General features: G+C 45.1%; 2 protein-coding genes across 7 annotated transcripts in view; one reads left to right on the top strand and one right to left on the bottom strand.

Annotated features, from left to right (window-relative positions):
• The window catches only part of LOC309523882 (FK506-binding protein 15-like), a 30,701-nt gene extending 28,869 nt beyond the window's left edge, over nucleotides 1-1,832 (bottom strand). For all 6 annotated transcript variants that reach the window (XM_082208096.1, XM_082208099.1, XM_082208097.1 and 3 more), the window contains exon 1: nucleotides 1,700-1,832. In XM_082208096.1, the coding sequence (XP_082064222.1) occupies nucleotides 1,700-1,752 (53 nt within the window). In that variant the 5' untranslated portion in view covers nucleotides 1,753-1,832. The remainder of the gene's footprint in view (nucleotides 1-1,699) is intronic.
• SLC31A1 (solute carrier family 31 member 1) lies at nucleotides 1,739-25,012 on the top strand (the record flags this gene model as incomplete). Its single annotated transcript, XM_082208113.1, has 5 exons — nucleotides 1,739-2,202; nucleotides 21,214-21,391; nucleotides 22,222-22,294; nucleotides 22,773-22,941; nucleotides 24,704-25,012. 5 exons carry the CDS (start codon nucleotides 1,739-1,741, stop codon nucleotides 24,903-24,905), a joined length of 1,086 nt encoding a protein of 361 aa, XP_082064239.1. The 3' UTR covers nucleotides 24,906-25,012.
• Between the last annotated feature and the right edge of the window lie 121 nt (nucleotides 25,013-25,133).

The raw sequence follows: 25,133 nt of genomic DNA, 5'->3' as shown, positions 1-25,133 counted from the left end.
TCCCAATCCTATAGGAAGAAGTGACCAAAGCCTGAAAGATAGCAGATTCACTTAAATAATGTACGTACTGAATTGGGGACTTTCCAAGTGATGCCTTTTTCTCTTGCTTACTAATTATCACACCAGTTCCTGAAGCAAATTAATCAGCTACAAGTGTTAGGAAGAGTGAATTCTAGCTGACCAAGCTGCAGACCTACGTTACCCTCCAGATAAGCCGTCCTCTCATGGGGCAGTTAGGGTTCAGTGGTCACTTTATTCAGGTGGCTATATGTCACTCTGACCTTTGCTCACTGCCAGCGTTGCCAAAAACAACAGTGCAGTGCCCTTATTTTGAACACCTAAAATGTCACAGTGTAAAGGGCACTAGAAATCTTTCTTAGGGTTCCTTTTGTAGAAGGAATCTAAGACCACAAAACACCTCCATTCAGTCCTGTTACTGGCACCCACTTTAGGGCAGGAGTTAGAATGCCAACTTGTGACCTGGGAGATCAGGGTGCAGACCCCCCACTTGGAGATGAAGCTCACTTTGTGACTCTCTCTCAGTGTAACATCAGCACAGAAGAAGTGGAAACAGAAAGCTAGAATCAGGAAATGGGAAAATATTTCACCACAGCACAGGCAACAGGCATTTGTATGCAAATCAACCCTATGTACATTCATGGGGAAGTTCAGTTGAATTCAGTGGAGTCTACCCCCAAATAAGTCTTGCTTTTTAAGAATCCTCCTCCTTTCCCCATTAACCCCTGGGCCGAACTTCCTAGTCCCAAACCACTACTAAAACATAATGTATTTCCTCACTCTACAAAAGGTGTGGGGTATGTTTGGCCCTCTGGATTGTAGCACAAGTGCACTCCCATCACCAGTGGTGTAGAGGTCTGGGGTTGCGGAGGTTACTATTTCTGCAGCAGGGTCCCTGCCTCCCGCACCCAATCATCATGAGAGGCAAACTTTTTAGCCACTGCATGCTCCAAAGCTAAGCATATAACAAACAGTGAAAACACAAGGCACTTCGGTTTCAGCTCAATGCTGGCTCTGCTCAGAGTAGGTCCACTGAAATGGGCGGGCATAACCAACGCATAGCTTAGTCGGATGCAAGCCAGCGCCTCCCATTTCATCCTTAGCTGGACGAAACCCCGCCCATTTCATCCTCACCAGCTGGCTCAAAGACGCCTAGCTCAGCTGAACTTCGCCTCCCTCTCAGCGCCTTACAGCACGTATTTGCAGACAAAGCCCTCTGCATGTGTTCGGAATCACCCTTCGCAAGCCTGCACACACCCACCCCAGCCCCACATACAGCCCCAGAACCACATACAGCTCTAGTCCCACATGCTGCCCTAGAACGACATGCAGCCCCAGAACCACATACAGCCCCAGAACCACATGCAGCCCCAGAACCACATACAGCCCCAGAACCACATGCAGCCCCAGAACCACATGCAGCCCCAGCCCCAGATACAGCTCTAGTCCCACATGCTGCTCCAACCCCACATACAGCTCTAGTCCCACATGCTGCCCCAACCCCACATACAGCTCTAGTCCCACATGCTGCTCCAACCCCACATGCTGCCCCAGCCCCACATGCAGCCCCAGCCCCCCCCACAGCTATGGTCCCCTCACACAGCCCCGCCCCCTCACGCGGACCCAAAGACACCCGCACACCCCGCATCTCCCCCCACGCAGAGAGGCGCCGCATTCTCACCCTCCCGTCGGAAGCTGGAAGGCCTCGTCTTCTTCATCCATGTCCCCCAACATCCTGACGGCCCCTCGCTCCCCGCGCCCCTCGACTAAGCCCAAGCCGGGAGGCGAGAGCCGCAAAGCGCGCGGCTGCAACTTCTTGGCCGTGGCTCAAGCGCTGGGCTGCGGAAGCGAAACTAGCAAGCCAAAGCGGCCGGCGGCACGTGATCACGGCCAAGCATTTACCGGTCACCAAGCGGCCCAAACTTCCAGGAGGAAGAAAGAAACGCGTCCACAGGGGCGCTCGCGAGCCGCTGCCGTGATTTTAGCGCCGGGGCTCTTATGTTTGACGGAAAGGGAGGGGGACACGGCTGGACCAATGGGAAGCTGGTTTCTGGGAGAGGGAGGCGGGAGGGCGGGTGACGCTCGCTCGATGCTGGCCAGTGAGGTGGCGCCTCCGTTCGCCGGGCGAAGAAGGGACACGTCTGAGGAGGTCGAGGGAAGGAGGAGAAGGCGAGGAAGGCGCAGGTAGGCGGCGATCAGAGGGAGCGAGTGCGAGGGTTCCGGTGCCAGCGCCTCACGGGGGGGGGGGGAGGCTGTCAACCTTCCCTTTTTTGCGGCAAATCCCTTATTCCAGCGCCGCTTCCCGCTGCTGTCCCGGATTGTTAGAGATCCCGTAGAGTAGACTGTCCCCGGGACAGGTGAGGCTGCTGATCCCTTTTTTTCGAGACTGCTGATCCCTTATTTTCAAATCTGAAAGTTGACAGCTATGGCTGAGGGAGGTGGACGAGGAGGCAGGGAACGAAGATAACTGGAAACAGTTCCGTTTTTATATGTGTTTATATATCTATATGGTAATCTTGAAAAATAATAAATATGATCGTTACCTCAAGAATAATGAATAAATCCTAATGACAGAGGAGCAACGGGAACGCAGGGAGCCTGGGGGCCTGAGGGTGAAAAGGAGGAATGAAACGGGGGTGAAGAACGGCAGGATTCCGAGGGGGAGGCAGAGGGCAGGAGGGACGAGGGCGGAAAAGGCGGGTGGCTGGAGCTCGGGAGGTGGGAAGTGCCGTTGTATTCCGATGTGGCATTTTAGTTCTTGTTTATTATTGCTTTCGTCTGATTTCAATACCTTTGGGTGCATGTGCCACACAGTACACTTAAGTCACATTCAAAGCACATGCTTGCCTCCCCCAAAGGATCCTGGGATGAGTTGTTTGTTCATCGTGGAGCTACATTTCCCAGCACCCTTAAACTTAAGTTCCCCGGCTGGCTTCATACACATAATACGTTTAAAGCATGCGTCTTTCCCCCAAAGAACCCTGGGAACCGTAGTGTACCCCTCACTGGGCTACAGTTTCAAGCACCCATAAACTAAAGTGCCCATGGTACTTTGTGGGGAATGTGCTTTAAATGTGTGGCATGTGTGCAACCTGGTTGCAAATGCAACATACATTTAAATTACATTTCCCACCTTCAAGTTCCCCAAACCCTTAACAGACCACAGTTCCCAACATTCTTTTGTCGTGAGGGGGAATTGTCTGCTTTAACAATGTAGTGTGTTCGCAGTCTCAGTTGTTTTACTGTGTAAGTCGCTTTGAGGTACCCGAATGCAAAAATGTCACTAATAACTGTAAAATAAAAAATAAAAATAAAATGAATTGAGTGAAGAGCAAGGATCCATGAAAGCAGAAGATGGGCAGAAGAACTCTATTACTGGATCAAGCCAAAGCCTATCTAATCCAGCTTTCGGTCCTGACTGAGGCCAACCAGATGGATGTCCTCATGGAAAGCCCACAGGCAGGAGCTGAGTGCAACTACAGTTCTCCCCACTTGTGAATCCTAGCAGCTCATAATCAGAGGCAGACTGCCTCTAACAGTGGAGGGAAGACATAGCATCATGGCTAGTAGCTGTTGCTAGCCTCTTAAAACCATTATTGTTTGTGAGTGAGTGTGTGGAATGGCGAGAAGGATGGGACCTGAGTGTTGAATTGAAATGGGATTTGTAAAGTGACAGGATGAATAGGTGGGTTAAAGGAAAGACCATGAGAGTGAATGATAGGTGAGAGACAGAGGCCGAATGAGAAAGGAGAGTGGTGGTAGAGAATGATCAGCTGGCTGGACTAGTAGAGTTTAATGTTATAGGGAAATGGGAAGGTGTGTATTTATGACCAGCAGGCCTTCCAAAGTGCCGTTCTAGGAAGCGATGTAACTTGCCTTCCTAACTCTCTAGTCCTTTTATGTCCAAAGAGTTTCTTTGGGGGATTTTTCTTTTTGTGTTTTTCAAGACTTAGCTAGAAATAATCTCAGTTTCCAAGCTAGTGAAGAAGTGTTTGCTGATTTGGAAGACAAACAGGCTCAAAATACAAATAAATCAATAAATCTGTATTGCATAGCAGTGGCTTGTGTGAAATGTTTTTTTCCCCACCCTTGCTTTGGAGGTGGCAGTGTTGTAGGGCACTTCCTAGATCGGCGGACAGGAGTAGGTGGATAAGCATTCTAGGCATCTGGTTTCCCAGGCTCCAAGAAGTGTAAAGGTGGCACCTAGAACTTCTCAGGCTTGAACTAACATGATTGGTGCTGACTACTGAGGAGTAGGAAATCTTTTTTGCAGGTGTAGTCTAATTCATTCTGCCCAGAAATGCACCCTTCTTCTGTTATCTTCTGTGCCTCAGGTTCCATTTCTGGGCTGTTGTCCAGGATCTCCTGGTTTAGAATGCCTTTGTCTGGAGAGTTGGCTAGGCACATCTCCCAGAAGAATTAAGAACTGATTTTAAAAAGGCTTTTACACTCTTGGAGATTAACTCTGTTTAAAAAAAAAAAAGAGCTTTCTGTAATAAGAGTCTCTCTCAAAATGTGATTTGAAACTTGAGAGTTTAGAAGCCAGCTGTATTTTCCCTGTCAATTGTGTCTTTGAAAACTGCATCACCAGAAACAGCAGATTCAAATTCTTTGTACTCATTCAAATCCTAACAGATGTTGGTTAGATTGGACAAATAGCTGAAGAGGAAACTGAGCTGGTGTAGCCAATAATGTGGGATTTAAGAGGTTTGGTGATGCATCTTACTCTAAACACCCATGAATTGTCATAGAAAATAATCCAACTCTGGGATCATCTCTTGAGGTTAATTCTTGCACTGAACAAGTGGTGTGCCTTTCATTCCCACACACTGCTCCAGTAATGTTTGCAGCTGAAGCCTACATTTCAAGAAAGTTCCAGGAATCAGTGAACAGAAGCATTGCTGATTTTTCTACAATGTCTTATAATGAGCTTGTAAAGCTTGTGTAACCTGGGTAGCCAATTCAAAATTTGTGGTCACCAGAACATGCCCTTGCTACATAGAAGCCTACTGCAGCACTGGAACATGGTGTAAGATGAAGGACAAAGATGCAAGGGTGTGATATCTTTCCCTGTCTCTGCACCTGCATCATCTTCCTCCAGCTCAGAGCCAGAAAGGTAAGACAGAGGTTTGTTTTGGCTCTCTGTTCACACCCAGCAAGTGTTTAGCAGAACTAAAGCAAGCTGTAGGCTTCTAACCATGTTTGGGACAGTGGAGGGAGTAGTTATTTCTACCCCACTGCAGCTCTAATGTCAGAAGAAGGCCTCAGACTTGACTCACAACAGAACGTCTGACTCCTTGCCCTGATGACGGAAGCAAGCACATCCCAGATGCAGGGGGGCAGGGGAAGCTTTGTTCCTCCAGATGTTGCTGCACTCCCATCAGCCCTAGCAAGCATACACAATGGACCATAATAATTGGAGTTGTACTTCAGCAACCTCATGGGGGGGGGGGGGAAGGTTCTTCACACTTTTGTTAGAGCATGTACACAGTTTAAAAACAAAATCCCCAGAAACCACATTGCCTTGTTCTAGCTGTTTGATTCCAGCCACTTTGCTATCCATCTGACCTTGGACTCTGTATTTGCCAGATTGAGAGTGTTTTCATGAGAAGGCACAAAATAAAAATCAACATGAGGGCAACTTTCCTCCTTTTACTGTGTACCTGCCCATGTCCCTGACGTTCTTAAAGGTGGTATTCCTATTGACTAAACAGTCAATTTTTTCTTTCTTGACAGTGTACAGAAATCATCAGTCTGCTGCCAGGAGTTGGAGCTTGCTTAGGCTTTGGTGTTCGGGAGCAGGGCTGAGCACACAAACAACGGAGAATTACAGATAATATAGACTGCAAATTTTACACAGGATAAGAGCTATCTCTTCATTTGTAAACTTTTGAAGTCATTCGTAGTTAAGGTAAGCTTTTTGGTCTATTTTTAGCTTGTTAATTAATGCTTGTTTATCTTCCAGCAGTTCATTTATTTTGTGGACACTAATTAGCTGGCAGACAGAGAATCCAAATAGTTCTTCTAGTTTCGTGAATAGTTAAAAGAATAAGATATTGCTGACCTAGTGCCCTAATTTAAGAACTGTTATACAGTGTGTGGACTTCATTAATGTTCCTTGCTCAAGACAGTTCTCCACCTCCCAAAACCTTTATGTCGTATGAGAGGTTTATCTTATCCCTGACCCCCTTATCTCAAAAGGGAGTTTTGTCAATATGCCTTGGTTGCCTTTAATCACGGCATAATGATCTCTGAGGACAGGAGTGTCAGGAGCTGATAACTAGTCTGCCATCATTCCTCCTCAGAAGTTGAGTTCAGTAAGGCTTTTGACGTTCCCCATGATATTCTTGCAAAGTAGGAGGTAAAATGTAGACTGGATGAGGTAACTGTTGACTGGTTCACTGACCGAACCCAAAGAGTGCTCACTAATCATCATCCTGGAAAAAAGTGACAAGTGGGGTACCATAGGGTTCTCTCCTGGGTTCGTTGTTGTTCAATGTCTTTAAAAATTACTAGGATGAAGGAATTGATGGGGATGCTCATTAAATTGGCAGATAACACCAAATAGTACAGGTAGCTAATGGATTCAAGATGACCGTAACAGATTGGAGAACTGGACCCAAACTAACAAAATGAATTTCAATACGGGCAAAAGCAGGGTTCTGCACTTAGGCAGGAAGAACCAGATTCGCAAATATAAGATCAGGGACACTTGTGAAAAGGACCTAGGGGTCTTGGTGGACCACAAGCTTAACATAAGTCAACAGTGTGATGCAACAGCAAGAAAGCTAATGCAATTCTAGACTGCATCAACAGAAGAATAGTGTCCAGATCAAAGGAAGTAACAACACCACTCTATTCTACCTTAGTCAGACCATAGCCAATATATTGACAAGCTGGAACATGTGCAGAGGAAGGCAACCAAGATGATCAAGGGTCTGGAAATAAAGACTTCATGGGAACAGTTGGAAGGAGCTGGGTATATTTAGCTTGGAAAAGAGGAAACTAAGAGGAGATGTGATAGCCATATTCAAATATCCCAAGGGCTGTTACATGGAAGATGGAGCAAGCTTGTTTTATGGTCTGGAGGGCAGCACTCGAATCAATGGCTTCCAGTTACAAGAAAGGAGATTCCAACTAAACATCAGAAATAACTTTCTGACTGTAGGAACTGTTCAACAGTGGAACAGAGACTCTTGGGAGGTTGTGGACTCTCCTTCCTTTGAAATTTTTAAGCATAGGTTGGATGGCCATCTGTCATTGATGTTAGATGCTTTAGTTAGGGTTGCCATATTCCCAATGGTGAAAATCTGGACAGTTGTTTTTTCTTTGGATCAAAGTTGATGAGCTTTTTTTGGGAACATCTCTCTTTTGGGGGGGCTTTTCTTAGATTTTTAAGAATTTTTTTTAAAATAGCCCAACTTGCCATACTTTCAGGTTTTCCCAGACATTTTGCCGATTCAGCAAAGAATCGCCCAGACACCATTTTCTGAACAATTCCTGGACATATGGCAGCCCTACTTTAGTTGAGATTCTTGCATTGCAAGGGGTTGGTCTAGATGTCCCTTGAGGTCCCTTCCAACTGTGCAAGTCTATGATTCTATGAAATACTCTCGTCCCAGACCATGTACAGCTTCATAGAGGATAAACCATGGTAACTAGCCTAGATGCTTCTGCTTTTTGCTTCTTAAATATTTTAATTTTCTTGCAGTGGCATCCAAAGCAGGCCTGTTTTTGATAAGAAGGGACAGTCTCATTTGTGCTGACTTGTCTGCTTACCCCAGAATAGACTTCATGTTTGTTGGATTGGGTGGTGTTAATTAAAGTTAAACTTTATTAAACTCAGAGTAGAGCTATTGAAATTAATGGACCTAATTTCATTAATTTCAATGGGTCTGTTCTGAGTAAAACTTAGGTGAATGTCCTCCACCCCTTGGTTTTTTCTTTCTCCCCCCCCCCCTAGAATCTCAGGATCTATCAACCAGAGTCAGATGCAAAAGATACATAAGATTTAAAGGGCAGGTGTCTAAGTGCATTTTGAGACTAGGGATTTGTTCTCAGTACAAGAACTGAACTAAGCTCATAGTCCTCCCGGTTAGCCTTCAGCTTTTTTCATTTCAGCAGATTATTCATATGGAAAGAATAGTTGTTTGTTAAACAAACAAACAAAAAACAACAAAAAAACAACAAAAAACAAAACAAAAAAACCACCTTGTCGATTGGCTGCAAGTCACTCAGAGATCTACCAGTAGATTCCAATCCACCTTCTGACTGCCCCATGTCTGTTCTCTAGTTACTCTACGTGGCAGTAGGGTGGGAGAAAGCCTTGAGAGTACACAGTGATAATGCGAAAAGGCTTTACTTGACTCCACAGGAATGGAGTCTTGCCAGCTCTCCTCAGAGTGTGTGTTACTTGAACATAGGGTCCACAGCTAGAAAACAGTTGCAAAACCCACAAGCGACCCATACAGAGAGTCACTCACAAATGTGCATCACATGCCTATATTCATGTGCCTTAAAGTTGATCTCTTCTTGTCCTTTGTCAGTGTCATTTACCCATGCCTGTATGGAGGCTTCCAAACAGAAAACTATTTTTTCTTAGAGTAGTCTGTGGAGTTATTTGGTGGGGCATTTAGGTTTGGGTCATGTGACTTTCAAGGCTAGCAGTGCTTAATCACAGGTCATACAGAATCTTTAATTGCTAGAAATAGTGGTACATTGAGGAAGCAGGCTGACTTGGTTTTGGTTAGTTCCACTCCCTCTTTTTGCTTCTGTTGCCCTCTCCCCAAATATATATATTAGAATGAGCTCAAGTCTCAAACCTCCCTGGGGGTGATGGCTTGGAAGAAGAGAGACTGTGAAGCTGAAGCAGCTTTGGAGAGTTAATAATTATCCTCCAGGTATACACAGCGGGTCTGGATGCTGCATGTCAGTGCCATTGAAAGCTGCTGTGTGGAAACTTTGATCTGCTGAGGGATTGTTGGCAAGGGCCGAAAGCTGGTCTCCTGCCAGCTGTGAAATGGGGAGGCAGATGGGGAGAAAGGAAGCCCCCAACCCTTGCTGGCCTATTCAGGATTTCTTGAAAAGCATTACGTGTTTAAGAAGCCAAGAGGCTAGATTATTGGAACTTGCAAACCTTTATTGTTCTGATGCCAAACAGGAGTTCACTCTTTCCCTGTGCTGATTGGCAGCAGGCTCTCCCAAGACCTCAGGTAGTGGTCTGTCCTAGTTACCTGACATCCCTCTTAACCTGGGAATTCCTGCATGCGAAAAATCAGCTCTTACATTGAACTATGAGTCCTCTGGGCACCACATAGCTTGGATTGCTAGTGGGAAAGGCGAGCTGCATTTCCTACTGGTCTGACCATATATGCAAATCTTTATCTTTGACCACTTCAATATCATTCTTATGACCAAATGCACAGCATGTTGTCACAACATGGCCTAGCTACCACTATATCTTCCCTCCCCGCACAGCCCTCCTCCAATCAGCTGCTCACCTGACAATTAGATAGAGGGTAATATTCAAAGGCGATAACATTTGAATTCAAGGAAGGCTTCTGAAGAAGGAGCAGTCTTGAGAGGCTTCTTTAGCAAGGCAGCAAAAATATACCACCAGCTTGACACCATCCATTGCAGAAACGATTTTTTCTTGCTTTGGTTACATTTCCCCCCCTCCCATCCCAGAGCTCCATACCCACAACTTTAATGTGTATTTTGGCAGATTGAATAATCTGCCAAAATACAGAGTCTACCTGTCTGCTGTTCTCACTAGGGGGTGAGAAGGACCTTCCTAACACAAACTGAACTGCTCATTGTTCCATTTGGCTGAGGTCCTTCCTGGTTTTGAAACCTGATGATCCCTACAATTGCTATGTGCTATACTAAAATAAAGAATGGGTTTACATACATTTGGCTGTGTTTAATGTTGAGTCTTTACAGCACAGGAAAGGGTCATAGCTGAGTGGGAAAGCATTGGTTTTGCATGCAGAAAATCCCAGGTTCAGTCTCTAGCAGTACTTCCAAGTTAAAGTTAGGAGAGAGCTCTGCCTAAACCCCTGGAGATCCACTGCCAGTCAGGGTAGACAGTATTGAGTTAGATGGACCAATGATCTGGTTCAATCCTATGTTCTTGCTGTACAAAGTGTATAAGATGTTGTGGGGGTACTTTGCCATTCAACTCTGAATAGAACTTCATGCCTCATTTCTCCCACCTTGCCCCATTTGTCCTCTTTATGTTTCTGACTTTTCTGTAAACTGTCAGAACACACTATCTTCCGTTATGTGGTCCTCCATCCAGATTTCACTGGCAATAGTGATGGTTCATAGGAGGTACATACTATTCACTGCTCCTGGCTGTTGGCCCCCACAGATAGCTGCCCCAGCAAGCAATGGACTTGCGTCAAAGGCTCTAATCTGCCAGCCCTCTGGCCTTATCATGCCAAGACAAAGTTGGGTGCTGTTCTAGAGTTCAAAGTTGCACAACAGTTGCCTGTAGCCAAAGGGTTGCAGTGCTTCTTTGGAGGATGGGGGGCACGGGACCAAAACCATTGCTCCTGTTTTCTTTTGATGCTGCAGTGACTTTTGGCAGAACCCCACTGTAAGCAGGTTTACCATCTTTTTGGGGGGTCAGGCACGGGCAATGGACCTGAGGGTGGAGCTTGCCAATTGGATCATTACAGCCTGTTGCAATAGCTGTAAATAATAGTGGCAGCAATTCCTTTACAATGACATTCTAATCTAAAGGCTTAGTCAGAGGAGAGGTACAGAGGTATTGTTTCCCCTGGTACAGTAAGTCTTACATTGTGCAAGGGCACAATGTCCATTCTCTTGTCACCTCATGAACAACAGTATTGAGTTTGCAAAATATCTGCGGGGTTTCAGGAAATAAAATTGCCCCTTCAGCAGGAGCCAGTTTCCCTGGTGCTTTTCTTCCTGTAACCTAGATTCTTGCCTTGATATGGTCATTAGTGTACCAGCCTGTGCCTCTTTAAGTTCTCCCAGGAAATAATAGTGATGATCTGCTGAGGGAAGAGGGGTTTGAATCTCTTACAATATTGCTCTGTGCCCTTTGGTGTGGTTCGCGTGGCTTTATTGCTTATGTCCACCTTGCACCTTACACAGGCTCCTCTCTGGGAGGAGACTGTCTGAGGAAGGGCTGTAGCTCAGTAGCAGGCATCTTCAGGTAGGGCTCAGAGACACCTCAGTCCAAAAGTCTGGGGAGCTTCTGCATGTTCTGACTTTGTATAAGAAAGTATCCTATGTTTCTCTGAAATGTTAAGCACACTCTTTGGTGCTGAACATCTTGGTGTGTGGCCTGAAAAGCCTGGCCTCTTTTGGTTTCAAGAAGTCAGATATTGTTCTTTTTTGTCCTCTTTCTTCCTGCCTGGTTTGTGCTTATTCTTTCCAAATGGGAAGAGTGAATGCAGTATCCTACCCTCAGTGATCCCCTGGGCTAGGAAGGAAAGATTGCTGCAGTGCTCGCTTATTGTTTGGAGAGTAGAGTATGTGGTGCTGCACTATAATGTCTGAATCCGCTACCTCTTCCAATGTGAGCAGATGAGGAGGAGGAGCTTCTGCTGTGTCTTAGATTGGTTGTGTCTTAGATCGGAAGAAAACACAACAGTATTTTTTGCTGTCTGGGGAACACTTTGCTGTAGGATGTACTAATTCTCATCCACCTGGGAGAGGAAGAGGAATTATTTGCTGACAATGAGCTAATTGCAGCTATGAAGCAAAATATACAGACCAGTTGCCTTTGAGGTTTGGAAGAAATTAGGGGTTAATATTGGGACTGAGGCCAGTTCAGTCTTTGTTGCCTTTTTAAGGCTGTGTGCCACATTGCCAGGATAGCATTATATGGAGAATAAAAAGGGGATTTGGGGATAGGTTGTTGTCTCCAGTCACTACTTGTGATCTTCTTTGGAATACCTGTTTGGATACTGTTAGATGAGGAGGTCTGAACTAGGTGGACCTTGATCTGATCTCAAGGGGAAACTCCAATTTTATAGAGCAGAGGTGCAAGAACCTCTGGTTCTCCACATATTGGACCATAACTCCCATGATCATCCCATATTGTTGGACCACAGGTCCCTCATCTCAGTTATAGAAGGATTAAGTGAGAAAAACACTTGTGTGGGAGACTATCTCCAGAAGTGAATCTGAGCTGCATCACACATTAGAGAAGCTATAAGCCACCTCTGAACTCTCATGAGCTTCTGTGTTCTGACCCCTGATCTCAGGTTCCCAGGAGTAGAGGCAGTGCTCTCCAAATACTTGAATCTGTGCTAAAAATAGCAAAATTGTCAAGTGTGGGATTGGAGTGTGGGAGAGACATTAAACAAAACAAACACAACTGGGCAAAATCTTTATCAACTTCATGATTATAAACATGCAGAAACATGAACCTAATAGTATTAACTTCTTTTTAAAGCTTAAAGATAACTTCATTGGCAGGATAAGTTGTAAAACCTGTACCTCTGGTGAATGTAGACCTCTAGATTGTCTCAATGCATTTGGGTGTGACTTGCCTGTCAAGTATGTTGTTGCTGTGATAATTGGCCCATCATAAATACTTTCTGGGCTGGCAGCTGATTTCAAGCTTTTAGAATAGCCAATAGCAGGGTGGCAAGCTTCAATTTCCTGCCCATGGAACTTGGTCTCTAACTGCATAAATGTGCATGCACACATACAAAAGGCCAAATAGAAGTAGTGTGCCGCTATAAGAAATGACTCACAAGGTCATGCCTCTGTACTGTCCTATTAGTCCACATCTAATACACAGGACTAGGGCTGAGCTGAAATGGAAAAGCATTTTTCATGGGAAACAATCACCCCTTGTGAATGCTACCATATTTTTCCGTCTATAGGACACCCCGTATATAAGACCCCCTATTTTAGGGGACTCAATTTTAGGAAAATGAGGGGAGATGGCCCAAAGTTGTTGAGCCTCTCCCCCCACGCAGCTGGGGGCAGGAAACATTTCCTAGTTTCCCATGCGCAGCAGCATGGGGGGGGGAATTTGCGCTCCCAGCAGCGGCAATCCAGCGGCAGTGGGGGAAGTTGCACTCCCTCCAACGAGCTGGCTGGTGGTGCGCAGCTTCTCCCACCCCCATGTAGCTGCAGGCAGGAAACACCCCCCCCAGGTCGCTCCCTTCTTGCTGTGGCATCAAAGCAGCTAGTAAGCTTGATCTTTATTAATCTGTTGCAACAGGGTGCTCCCCTCACACGCAGGAGAGGAAGAGGACCCCCCAAAATTGCTGTGCAAGTGCTTATAAAGACTTTTGAAATTCCCATCCTCTAGATCAAGACCACCCCCAGAAACATTATGCATACAACACAGAAGGGGTGTAACCTAAGACCACCCCTCAGATACATCCTACCTACATCACAGAAATTTTAATGTTGTTTTTCTCCTGTCACAGTTTATCTCCTGTCTGGCAAGTTACTTGATTGGATTGCCTGGGGAGCCTGGCCATTCTTTTGTAGTGGTAAAATACTTATTTCCTGGGCCAGGTCACAGGCTCACACCTTATTCAAACAGACATATCCTTGAGACAGGATTTGTGAGGAAAGAGACAATGGGGAGGCTTTTCCAGTTTAACCTTGCAGAGAAAGGATTTGGTCAGTTTAGGAATCAAAATGGTTCCAGGTTGGTCTTCCTGTGTTGATCTATGTATGTGCAGTTATGAACATTACCATATATCTAAGACCATAAAATTCCTATCATGTACCCTGCCACTAACCGTATCTCCCCAGCCTAGCTTGATTATAGTTTTCAGTCAGGATAGGACGGAAGGTGAGACAAGATTCAGTTTCCCCTTAGCCGTGAACTCCTTTGAGGGAGCAAAGCAGACCCTCCCATTCTCCCATTTTACCCATGAACATTGCAGTCCTATGAATATGAGATGATGGAGCAGCATCTCTCCATATGTGTTCTCCTAGTAATACAGCCTGCCACCACCCTGGGCAATGGACATGGTGTTGTACATAGTTTGTCATAAGCCACCAATACATATTTTATTATTCAGTCACAGACCCAGTAAATCATAAGCCATAAACCAGCCTGTGTGTCAAATGAGCCTGGTTTGCAACCCAAATTTGAAAAATAATGCAACTCAGGGAGGGGGCAAGGAAGAGCAGCATAAGCACAGAGAGCAAAGGTTTACAACCAAACAGAGGCAGTGATAAGGGAAAGGAAGGAGCGAGATAATGAGGTTGTTTGTTTGTTTGTTTGTTTTTAAAAGGAGAAGAGGAGGAGACTGAACGTATGAGTTGTGTGTGTCTGGATGTAAAATTGCAACAGCTCTTTGCTCGCCATTTCTCTGAATAGTTGTGGAAGTGTGGGCAAACACTTGGATCGAATCCTGTTGTGGCTCTTTCCATAAATATTATTCCCCTCAACAACTCCTTTTTGCAAACTGCTGAGGTTCAGGACTTGAAATGTGGTAGTATTTACTTTGGAGAGGAAGTGGTTAATATTTGCAAAAGGATGTCAGGAAATTGAATAAACTGGGAGCAGCATTCTGGTCTCATGATGTTGAGATTAAGAGTATCCATTGCAATTGGCAAGAGAGTGTGTGAATAAACAGCTCTGGGGTCCCTCATCTCCCTTTAGCGGGCAAAAGGTTAGTCTGAGAAGAGCTTGGCTCAGAGGTAAGAATCCCCAACACTGTGTTTACCTGCCAGCTTCTGCCTCACCTGTATGTATTGGCTGTTATTTCTAACTCTTCATGTGTAACAGGGAATCTTTCCCGGTTAACAAGGAGACAGGTCTAATTAGATGCTCCCCAGCATTTGTTTGAAGTTTATATCATTTGTCCTGGGAGATAGAAAGGGAATAATTTACATATGTATGTCTGAGCTGTGGACTATCTGCTGTCTGCTTATGGGATGGATCAGAGCACCAGAAATAGTGGCTGTATCTCACTACAATCTGGAAAGCATTCCTAACTAGCATTGTCTGCTCCTATGGAATTGCTGCAAGATGGGAACATCCCAGTGTGGCAAACCATTTGTTATCTGCCTCATTGGACAGCTGCTTTTTTTCCAAACCTGGGATTTGGTGGGGAGGGAAAAGGTTATGTGTGTGTTGAACAACCTGGTCACAATGGAAACCCAAGAAGTGTGATGTTTAACTCTTGTTCTTCTGGGAAGACCTGAGGGCAGTGATTAAAGGGCAGAAGGATATGTGTGTGTTGAATTAAAAAAATATATTGTATTCTGCATTTGTAAGTGCTCTGCATCTGTAAGTGTTGGGTGAGCGGGAAAGTCGTTTTGATTTGTGCTTCCTTGAACATGTACATGTTGGAGGAGGGAAGCTTCCTGGTGCTATAATCTCCTTAGCAGTGTAGTGTTTTGATTTAAGAGATTTTGCTGTTAACCATTGGATTAACCATTGCAGTAAAGCTTGTTAGCCACTCAGTTATTATTTTTTTATCTTAAGGGTTTTGGTTCAAATCTATTTTTACAGCTGCACATTGTCGGCTGAAATCCAAAGCCCTACTTAGACTCGCCCAAGTGTTTCCTTAGACCCAGTAGGACTTTTCCCGTTTGAACAGCTGATGGGCTGTGTTGCAAAACAGGTTTTCTAACTCCCCTGCAGTTTTGCTATTGAAGTGGGGGGGGGGTGCTTTAGGTGGTTTACATGTCCTGTATAAAATAAGCAAAATTTATTTAATTTAAAAAAAAAAAACTTGTTCTGATTCTGCTGGTCCTGAGGAAGGAGTGAGATCTGAGCAGGACTTTGTCCGCTGGATATTTGATTGGTTTTGGCCTGGTGCCAACATTGTCAGCTTTGGGGCGCTGAGCCTGTTTGCTCAAGTTTTTGATTTTAATTTAGATCACACTTAGATCAATTTATAATCTGGGTGTTCATCTTCTAGTGGGGTGTGGTAGGATTTGTTGTTTTTATTTTTGTTGGATGGACACCTATAGGCATTTTTTTTTTTACTGTATTCTTATTCTATGTTTATAAAGTTGTATCCAATGTTTGGCCTATTGGAAAAAAGCAAATACATTTAATTCTTCTGAGGTTCTAGGTCCTTTGTTACACGAGGGCACTGTTTGTCCAGCAATCTAGCCAGCAGTTGCTTGTATCCTCTCTTAAGTTAATTCTGCCCCCTACAAGCTGAGCCATTTTGTTTTCTCTCTCCCAACTTGTTGAGGCAAGATATTTGCTATTCTTTCTTTCTTTCTTTCTTTCTCTCTCTCTCTCTCTCTCTCTCTCTCTCTCTCTATCTCTCTCTATCTCTCTCTCTCTCTGCCTCCTCTACTGGTCCTGTAAACCGTTCCTGCCAAGATAAACCTGCTTTTGCATTAATAAAACCTTTGAACTCCAGACATTGTGATTATTTCAATCCAATTCACTCGAGCTACAAGCTCTCCAAGATCTGCCAAGAGTTGTTGTTGGTATCTGTCTGTCTCGAGAGACAACTGAGTTCATCTCTGGGGGTAAAGTCAAACCGCTGTGTTAGCAGCACCAAAGTGACCTCTCCACTGTGTATATGGAGGCAGTGTATATGGAGATCCTGGGCTGCCCATACAATAAGAATCACCTCTCAGCCTCACTGTTGTTGTCCAAAGGAACGCAAAGTAATACGTTTGGCACCACCTTGGCTGCAGGAGTTACCAGAAGGTGGTGTGCACCATCCAGAGTAGACCAATTGAAATTAATGGAGATGCCTAATTTAGGTTTCTTAATCTCAGCGGGTCTACCCAACTAAATCAAGTGCAACCCATTGTTTTAAATGATTTATGAGCTGTTGGATATTTTTATATTTTTGTAAGTTGCTTCTGAGACATTTTTTGTAGAAAGTAATGAATAAATGCAATTAATAATAATATTTACCCAACACTTCCCCCCTTTGTTTGTGTGCACATGCAAAAATCATCCTACAAAATGGAAGGAGGGGAAATGATATTAAGGCTGCAATCTTGTGCCTCCTAGGGCTTACTTGCCTGGGATTTGTGTTATAAAGGCATAAATAATCTTCATAAAATAGGAATACTTCTAAGACTCAGGCAGGTAAAACTGAATCTAAAAAAGAAGTTAAAAGTCATGTAGTGACAGCCAAAGCACCATTGAAACAAAGTTTTCAATAAATGAAAGAAAAGGCTCTGTCATGGGTACCTTTGTAGCTGATTTTCCCAAATGGGACAAGGAGCAGAACCTCCAATTTGGTTCTTTCGGGTTTTTTTTACAAAAAAAGTTCAGTGGGACATGTTAAACATAACTAAATTGGCTGCAAAATACCACTTATATGTTGACAAAATTCAGCGAGAATAAACCTGAACCAGTGGGTTCAAATTGAAAGAAAAATTATTCAGACTGGGGATGGGAAACCTCTGGCACTCTGAGTAGTGTTGGTCTCCAGTTCCCACCAGCCCCTGCCAGCCCAGACAGTAACCAGGGATGATGAGCATTGTAGTCCAATAACAGCTGTAGACTAGTTTCCCATCTCTGACATAAACATTAGGAAAAACCCTGATGTTACAATCTGTTGGGTAGTGAGACAGACTGTAAGCGGAGGTTTGATGGACATCTATCAGACTCCCTGTATGTAGTACTACATTTACGAAGTGTTAGACTAAAGATTCCTTTAAGCTCAATGGCTCTATGAGATCCTTTGCATGTAAAGCGTGTGATCTGCACCAGGCTACAGCCCTTCAAGGACCAGTTTCTATATTTAAAGTTGCAAACTTGGAGTTATACACAGCCCTTTAATATGCATGTGAGTACATAGCGTGCGCTTGTAGCGGGGGAGGTTGCCTAGCACTGGAACACATTCAGCTCTTGATCTTCATGCTTTTTCATCATTTATGCTAATGTGCAGAGCAGACACAGTGCCGAGAGGTGGAGCCCCTCCCTGCCCTGAGATTCAGCTGCCAGGATTCACTTGGGTTGCCCAGGCTGCTTGGGAGCCCTGCCTGTGGCAGACAATAAGGTGCTTTCAGGCTGAGCCACTGGCTTCCTGTCAAGAACCGCACACTTTGCTTTGGGGCCTGTAGCTCTGGTATTGCACTTGACTGGCTATGTTGTGCAGGGATCTCCTTTTGCAGTGGCTGGAAAATCTCTGAGCATTTGGTATTGCTGTGTAAGGTGTGGGCCTTGGCATGTTTGTGGGGTAGGAAAGAGGCTGTCCCCACACATCATCTTAAGTTACTGACTATTATTATTGTATATTCTTATTTGATACCCACCTTTTTGCCTGACGTTACACAAGGCAACTTACAAATAAATAACAAGAAGGGTTAAAAACATAGAAAAGACCGTAATTAAAAACAACTAAACAATAAAATAAAAAATGTATACATATATAAAATCTATTAAAACCATATCAATATTTGCAATAAAAACAGCACAGCACCAGACCTTTCATTAAAAGCAGTCAATTCCTCCAAGGCTGCTGGAACAAGAAGGTCATCACCTGCTAGCAGAAGGACAACAAGGAGAGAGCCAGTCCAGCTTCTCTAGGGAGGGAGTTCCAAAGTCTGGGAGCAGACACCGAGGATGCCGTTTCCCACGTTTGTACCAAGCGTGCCTGTGAGGGTTGTGGGACCGAGGGCCTCACTACTACTACTGCTGCCATCACCAGATCGAAAGTCATTCAGAGCTGGGTTGGATCCTGTAACATTCCAACCTTTTACCATACCTTCCGCCCTTGTTTTTGCCCTACTTGGGAGACTGTTTGGTTTGCCCCATGCATAGGGATTCTGTGGCCCTCCTGAAGTTATTGGACTCCCCATCAGCTTAATAGACAGGGATGGTAAGAGCTGTAGTCCAACAGCATCTAGAGGGCCACAAGTAAATATTTATTTATTAATCTGTGAATTAACGTTGCAAGGTGATTTGTGGACACATTCTTAAAACCGGTTTAAATAATTTTAAAAGCAGTAGAACAACTGTGCATAGGTTTAAAATCAACACAGGATGAACACGTAGGCAGAGACCTTTTCCTCTTGTTGAAGCAAAGATGAAAACACACAGTCTTCAATTGTTTCTGGAAAGTACAGATGGCAGGTGCCTGACATATTATTATTTTTTATTATTTATTCAACTTATACACCGTCCTATACCTGGAGGTATCAGAGCAGTTCACAACATATCTCAAGAGGAAAACTCAGGAAGATAGTGGGATGCCCACTATCTGGTTCCCCACTCCTGGTTTACACATATAAAATCGCTGGCACCACCAATCCATTTCTTCCTTCATAACTTTCCTTGGAATCAATCTTTTGCTTTATTCCCTGAAAGTCCTCATCCCCAATTGAAACAAAGCCTACATGTGGTAGAGTTTGATAATATTCATTCCTTGTTATTCTTGACTCTTCCTTCTTCCCTCTCTGTTGAAATTTAGGCTGTGAGCTCCTTTGAGCAAGGACATGGCTCTCTTCCTGCCCCTCTCCCCAAATATGTTACTCCTTGGACGTGCCATGGCATTATAAACCATAAATCTCCCTTATCTAGCTGAGTTTTCTTGACTCTGAGAAAAGGGGGGAGGCAGGAGTTTGTGTCCAGTGTTCATCATTACTAGCTTTCTTACAGTACCTGTAAAGTACCTTCTTTACAGTACCAATCTACTATATGGTTTGGATCATTATATGGTAAACGTTTAAACATCTCCTTGCTTGGATTTCTTACCACTTTTCTTCCTGTGGAAACAGCTACACCTTGAATGTTGGGCAGCCACATTTTCTCTTTCTTTCCCGGGAGACTATTTGATTATCCGTGGCAATGAGATTAAAAAGATTTCAATCCAGCCTTCTGTGCACTTAACCATCTCCCGTCTCATTCAATTATGAAGAGATGGGGGAGGCTGTTGCCTGGCAATGGGGACTAGATGACTGGGGGCAGCCGATGTCCTTTTCTGCTAGTGGACAACACCTTCACCTAATGTGACTGTAGAGATCTGTTCCCCATAAAAATGTCCAGTTGCCAATTAGAGGGGAAAGTTTCCATGCATTTGACTTTTGAGTTGATGTAATTTAAAATTGTAGCACAATTAAACCCTGTGGCAACAAAGTTATCTTTGTAGATGTTTGTGGATAACTCCTGCAGTTCCCAAGCAGATATTTGATAAAAAGCATGTCCACTTTTGCTTATTCCTGCTCCCTGTTGCGTCATAGAATTGTGGGTCTGGCTACAAGGTGACCAGGTTCCCTTTGGTCCTCTGTGTGTCTATGCAGTGTAGGATGATGCTCATTGGGCCTGGTTGGCAATGTTATGAAGAACATCAGTAGGTGGAGTCTGAATCAGTGACAGGCAGAGTGAATTTTAGTTCAGCGTTCTCCCACCTGCTAAGTTCTACAAGGGCAACACTGAGACTAAGAGGAGGAGTCTGGGCTGGATGTAAGTAATGAGGCAGGCTGGGGCTGGCAGAGGGTAGACTGAGTTTGGTGGGGCAGTCCCCTGTTTGCTCTACTATGTCTAAGGCAGCCTTGGAAATTATTATGGAATAGTTCCTGGCCTGCTACATGCTTTTATGTACCCTCCGGCACCCCTTCCTTCTCCAGTTCTTAAATGCCAATTCCTTCTGCCAAGCTGCTAAGGGACTCTTCCATGGGCTCGTTGCCCTTCACAGCTGGGAGAGCTGAATGGGATAGCCTTGTACTGCTCTGTCCATTATAGTATTGGTCAGGGGTCAGCAACCTAAGGCCCATGGGGGTCGTTAAACCGACCCACGAGCCACCCCTGAACCAAGCCACTACTGGTTCATGGCCTGATCTAAAGTAGGCTGTAGTAGCATCACCATATTGGGGGGGGGGAAGAACTGGGTCCCCAAATGTATGCTTGAGTTAAAGTTGGGTCCCAGGTCTGTAAAGGTTGAAGACTACTGCTGCAGGTGACTTTGGGCCACTCACCGGCTTTCAGCCTAACCTCAGAGTGGTTGTGAGATACAATGGAGCAGAGGGGGGATATGATGGAATATAAGTAAAAAGCACTTTTAATGAATGCACTTCTCTATATACATGTTAGCTGTTCTCGCATTGCGCAATCTTCCAGAACTGATTTCCATATCCTTATAAGGTCTGGAAACTTGGTTTTCTAAAAAAACCCAAAAGAGTAATGAACATTCCAGTGCTTGTGTAGAATATCCATAGGCTTGGTCTAAGGGCCAAGTTTCTTAAGAGGCATGCCTCTTCCCCTAGAGGTACTTTCTTCTTAATTTCTTCTATTTTGTGTGTGTCTTCCAGGCTTCTACAGCATCCACTGCCATCTAGTTCCTTGGGGGTCAAAATGTCCAACCATCACATGGCGCACATGGGCCATGATATGAATAGCTCAACAACGCCCACCCCAGATCCTCACGCACACCATCATGCCATGACAACATCGGGGCATATACACGATGGAGGGATGATGATGATGATGGTGAGTAGAGCTCAAGCGATACCTCTGGTGCAGAAGCTGTGTGACAAATTTGGTCTGCCAGGCCTCCACATTGGATGTCGGGTGTAGGGTAGGCAGAGGTGTGCTGCTTGTGCACCTGAACCTTGCAGAAATAGGACGACTCCTGCTTTCTGAATGGTAGGGTATATCAGCAACGTCACCAGATCTACTAAAAATCTGTCCAGATCCAGAAAGACAGAGAGAAGCAACAGCACGCACATCCCACTTGGACTCTTCAGCTCTGTGGGTGCCGACTGCCAGTCACATAGCCTGTTTGTGGCCCCACCAAACTTTAAGCAAGGTGCTGATCAACACCAACAGCAAGCCCTGTAGCATCCTGATCGGTGACTTTTTGGTGAAGGTGATCCCTGCCTGAAGCAGGGCTTGCAGATTTGCGCTTGCAGCAAGCCACACAAAAGTCAGCTTTGAAATTGGGTCACCTGACAACAGGGTGATGTTGAACGATTGACAGTTAATTTCAGAGGGTCTTCAAACCTTAGTGGAACTGCAAGTGTTTCTGAGATGAGCCTCCTTCCATCTCAGGAATTCAGCTGCTGACTGCAAATGGTGACTGGAGAGTGCAAATGTTGGCCACTCTCTTTTCTCACATGTACACATTCACCACCCTTGGATCATGCTGGTAAAGAGAGAGGCAGTGGGGTGGGGCTGGGTGAGTAGGGTGCCACTCCAATTAATTTGCAGTCTCTGTGGTTCTAGTCCCATGCAATCTGTTTGAAACTGTGATGCCCAAAGACCCTGCCACTCACAAAGCTGCATTGTGGCATTAAATGGACTCCTTGTTTCTTGTGCAGGATATGACCTTCCACTTTAGTTATAACAATGTGCCTTTGCTGTTTTCCGGGCTTGTCATCAACACTGCTGGAGGTGAGTGAGTGATTTACTAGGTGCCACTGAGATGGTTCAAAGTATCTGTTGCCCAAACCACAGTCTGGTGGAGGAGTGGGGGATGTTGGGCCGAATACAGTACAGCAACAGGCAGGAAAAAATATCAAATAATCTGCCAAGACCCTCAGCAATTTTCAAGTGGTTCTTAGGCAGGGGAGAGGGGGGAGAGAGTTTGGGAACTGTTAGATTTACTGATTTATGTGTGGTAGATCAACTTCAAGACTTGTTCCATTGTCCAGACCTCCTTGGAAATGTTAACAATGGGGGTGGGCCATAGCTCAATGGCATATCACATGTGGTCCTTCTGAATAACTTAATGCTGGAATCAATGTTGCTAAGTAACAACCTCAGTTGATCAGATTGTAGTATCACTTGTGTGCTTTACCTGCCTTAACTGGAGTGCTGATATCCTAGCACGGAATAGATCCAGGAACTTTCCTTCTTCTCACTCTGCTAGAAATGGCTGGTGCATTTGTGGCCATTTTCCTCCTGGCCATGTTCTACGAAGGCCTGAAGATTGCCCGAGAGAGCCTCCTCCGGAAGTCGCAAGTCAGCATCCGCTACAACTCCATGCCAGTTCCTGGACCAAATGGCACAGTCTTGATGGAAACACACAAAACAGTTGGGTATGCACACTCTTTCTATCTACAGGGGACTTTAACATGGGAAACCCAACTGGGGCATAGCCAGTTCATGGTCCTTTCTGATCTAACTCACAGTACTTGTGGTATCTCACAAAGCAGCTTTTCTCAGCCTGGTGCCCTCCATGTGCTTTAGACTACATCTCCCATCAGCCCTGACCACTGGGGTTGTGCTGGCTGGTCTGACGGGAGTCAGGAGTCTAAAATTATCTGTAGAGGATACCAGGTTGGGGAAGGCTGCTGTAGAATCAGAGATGAAAGAAAGCAGGATCCACGGTGTAGGTTGCAGCTTCAGCATCCATGGCAGATGGTTTTAAATACCTTCCACAAAGAAAAGTCCACCACCTCTTGAGGCAGACTATTCCACCAGGTTATATCCAATGTTAGCCGTTCTACTCAGAGCACCCGTTGAAACTGATGAACGCATCTAACTTAGGCTCATTAATTTCAGTGGGTCTCCTTCGGGTATAACCTAATTGGATACAACCCCTCTCAAACGTTTACCCCAAAAACCTGCTTCCTGCCCACTAATTCTTGTTTGCTACATTTATTTCTTGCCTTTTCTTCCAAAGAGCTCAAGGTTTGGCATACAGTGGTACCTCGGGTTACAGACGCTTCAGGTTATAGACGCTTCAGGTTACAGACTCCACTAACCCAGAAATAGTACCTCGGGTTAAGAACTTTGCTTCAGGATGAGAACAGAAATCGTGCGGCAGTAGCGCGGCAGCAGTGGGAGGCCCCATTAGCTAAAGTGGTCTTCAGGTTAAGAACAGTTTTAGGTTAAGAACGGACCTCTGGAACGAATTAAGTACGTAACCAGAGGTGCCACTGTACATGGTCTTCTCCCTCCCCACAACAACCCTGAGAGACAGCGGCTGACCCAAGGTCATCTAGTTAGCTTTGTGACTAAGTGAAGATTCGAACCCTGGTCTCCCAAACACAAGTCTTACACTCTGTTTCCCACTCTACTCTTGTTCTCATCCTGTCCTCTGGCGCAATAGGAATCAAGCCCACTCCATCTTTTGTGTGACAGCACTTCAGATATTTGAAGATGGCTATGATGCCTCTCCTTAATCTTCTCACATTTAAGCTGAACATTCCCAGTTCTTTCAACCATTCCTCATAAGGCTTGGTTTCTAGACACCTTACCATCCTGGCTGCCCTCCTCTGGGCATGCTCCAGTTTGTCAATGTGTGTCTTGAAACGTGGAACCCAGAACAAGGCTTGACCAATGCAGAATAGAATGAGCTGCTATTTTTCATGCTCTGGATGCTTTGCAGCCTAAGATTGCATTACTCTAGTGTTGTTGTTGTTATTTCTATACCACCCTTCAAGTTTAGCTTATGATCCACCAAGTTACCTAGATCCTTTTCACGTATGCTGCAGCCACACCAGTCTCCCACATGCTATGCTTGCAACCATATTTTGTGTGTGTCCCTAAATGCAGGACTTCACATTCATTCCTGCTGAACTTCCACCCTGCTGGTTTCAGCCTTGTTGTGTCAGGACCAAATTGGGCTGCTCCTTCTCTAGCAGGGGGGCCGGGAGCCATTCTATGCTAGATGTGTGAGAGAAGTGTCAATTTAATTCTTTCTTATTACACCTTATTGCTTCAGTTCGTAGGTCATTTATAGATCTTAACCCTTTCTGGCTCCAAAGTCTGCCATTCGTAGTCAGTCCTTGCCCATCCACCCAGCATGTACTGAATGTTTCCTTTCTCTCTCTTTTTTTCTTTCTAATTGGTCAGGCAACAGATGCTGAGCTTCCCTCACCTTTTCCAGACTGCGCTGCACATCGTCCAGGTGGTGGTCAGCTACTTCCTTATGCTTATCTTCATGACCTACAATGGCTACCTCTGCATTGCCGTGGCAGCAGGCGCTGGGACAGGCTACTTCCTCTTCAGCTGGAAGAAGGCTGTGGTGGTGGATATCACGGAGCATTGCCATTAACACCAGGCAACAGGTCCAGGCCTTCCCTACAGCCTCTGGCAGGGACCAGGTGCAGCCCCAGTCTTACTGGAAACCAGGCCAAGAACATCCCATGTGATGCTCCCCCCCCCCCAACTCTCTGGGGATGAAACCTGTGCCTCTCACTCCCCCCTCCCCCCATTTCCCCCTCCTTCCCAATAAACATGGGCTCCTGACCATAGCTGTCAACCTTCCCTTTTTTTGCGGGAA

This window comes from Podarcis vaucheri, assembly GCF_965113315.1.
Source record: "Podarcis vaucheri genome assembly, chromosome: Z".
Classification (NCBI taxonomy): domain Eukaryota; kingdom Metazoa; phylum Chordata; class Lepidosauria; order Squamata; family Lacertidae; genus Podarcis; species Podarcis vaucheri.
Note: the sequence above shows the minus strand (reverse complement) of the source record. Positions and strands in the feature narration are given on the sequence as shown.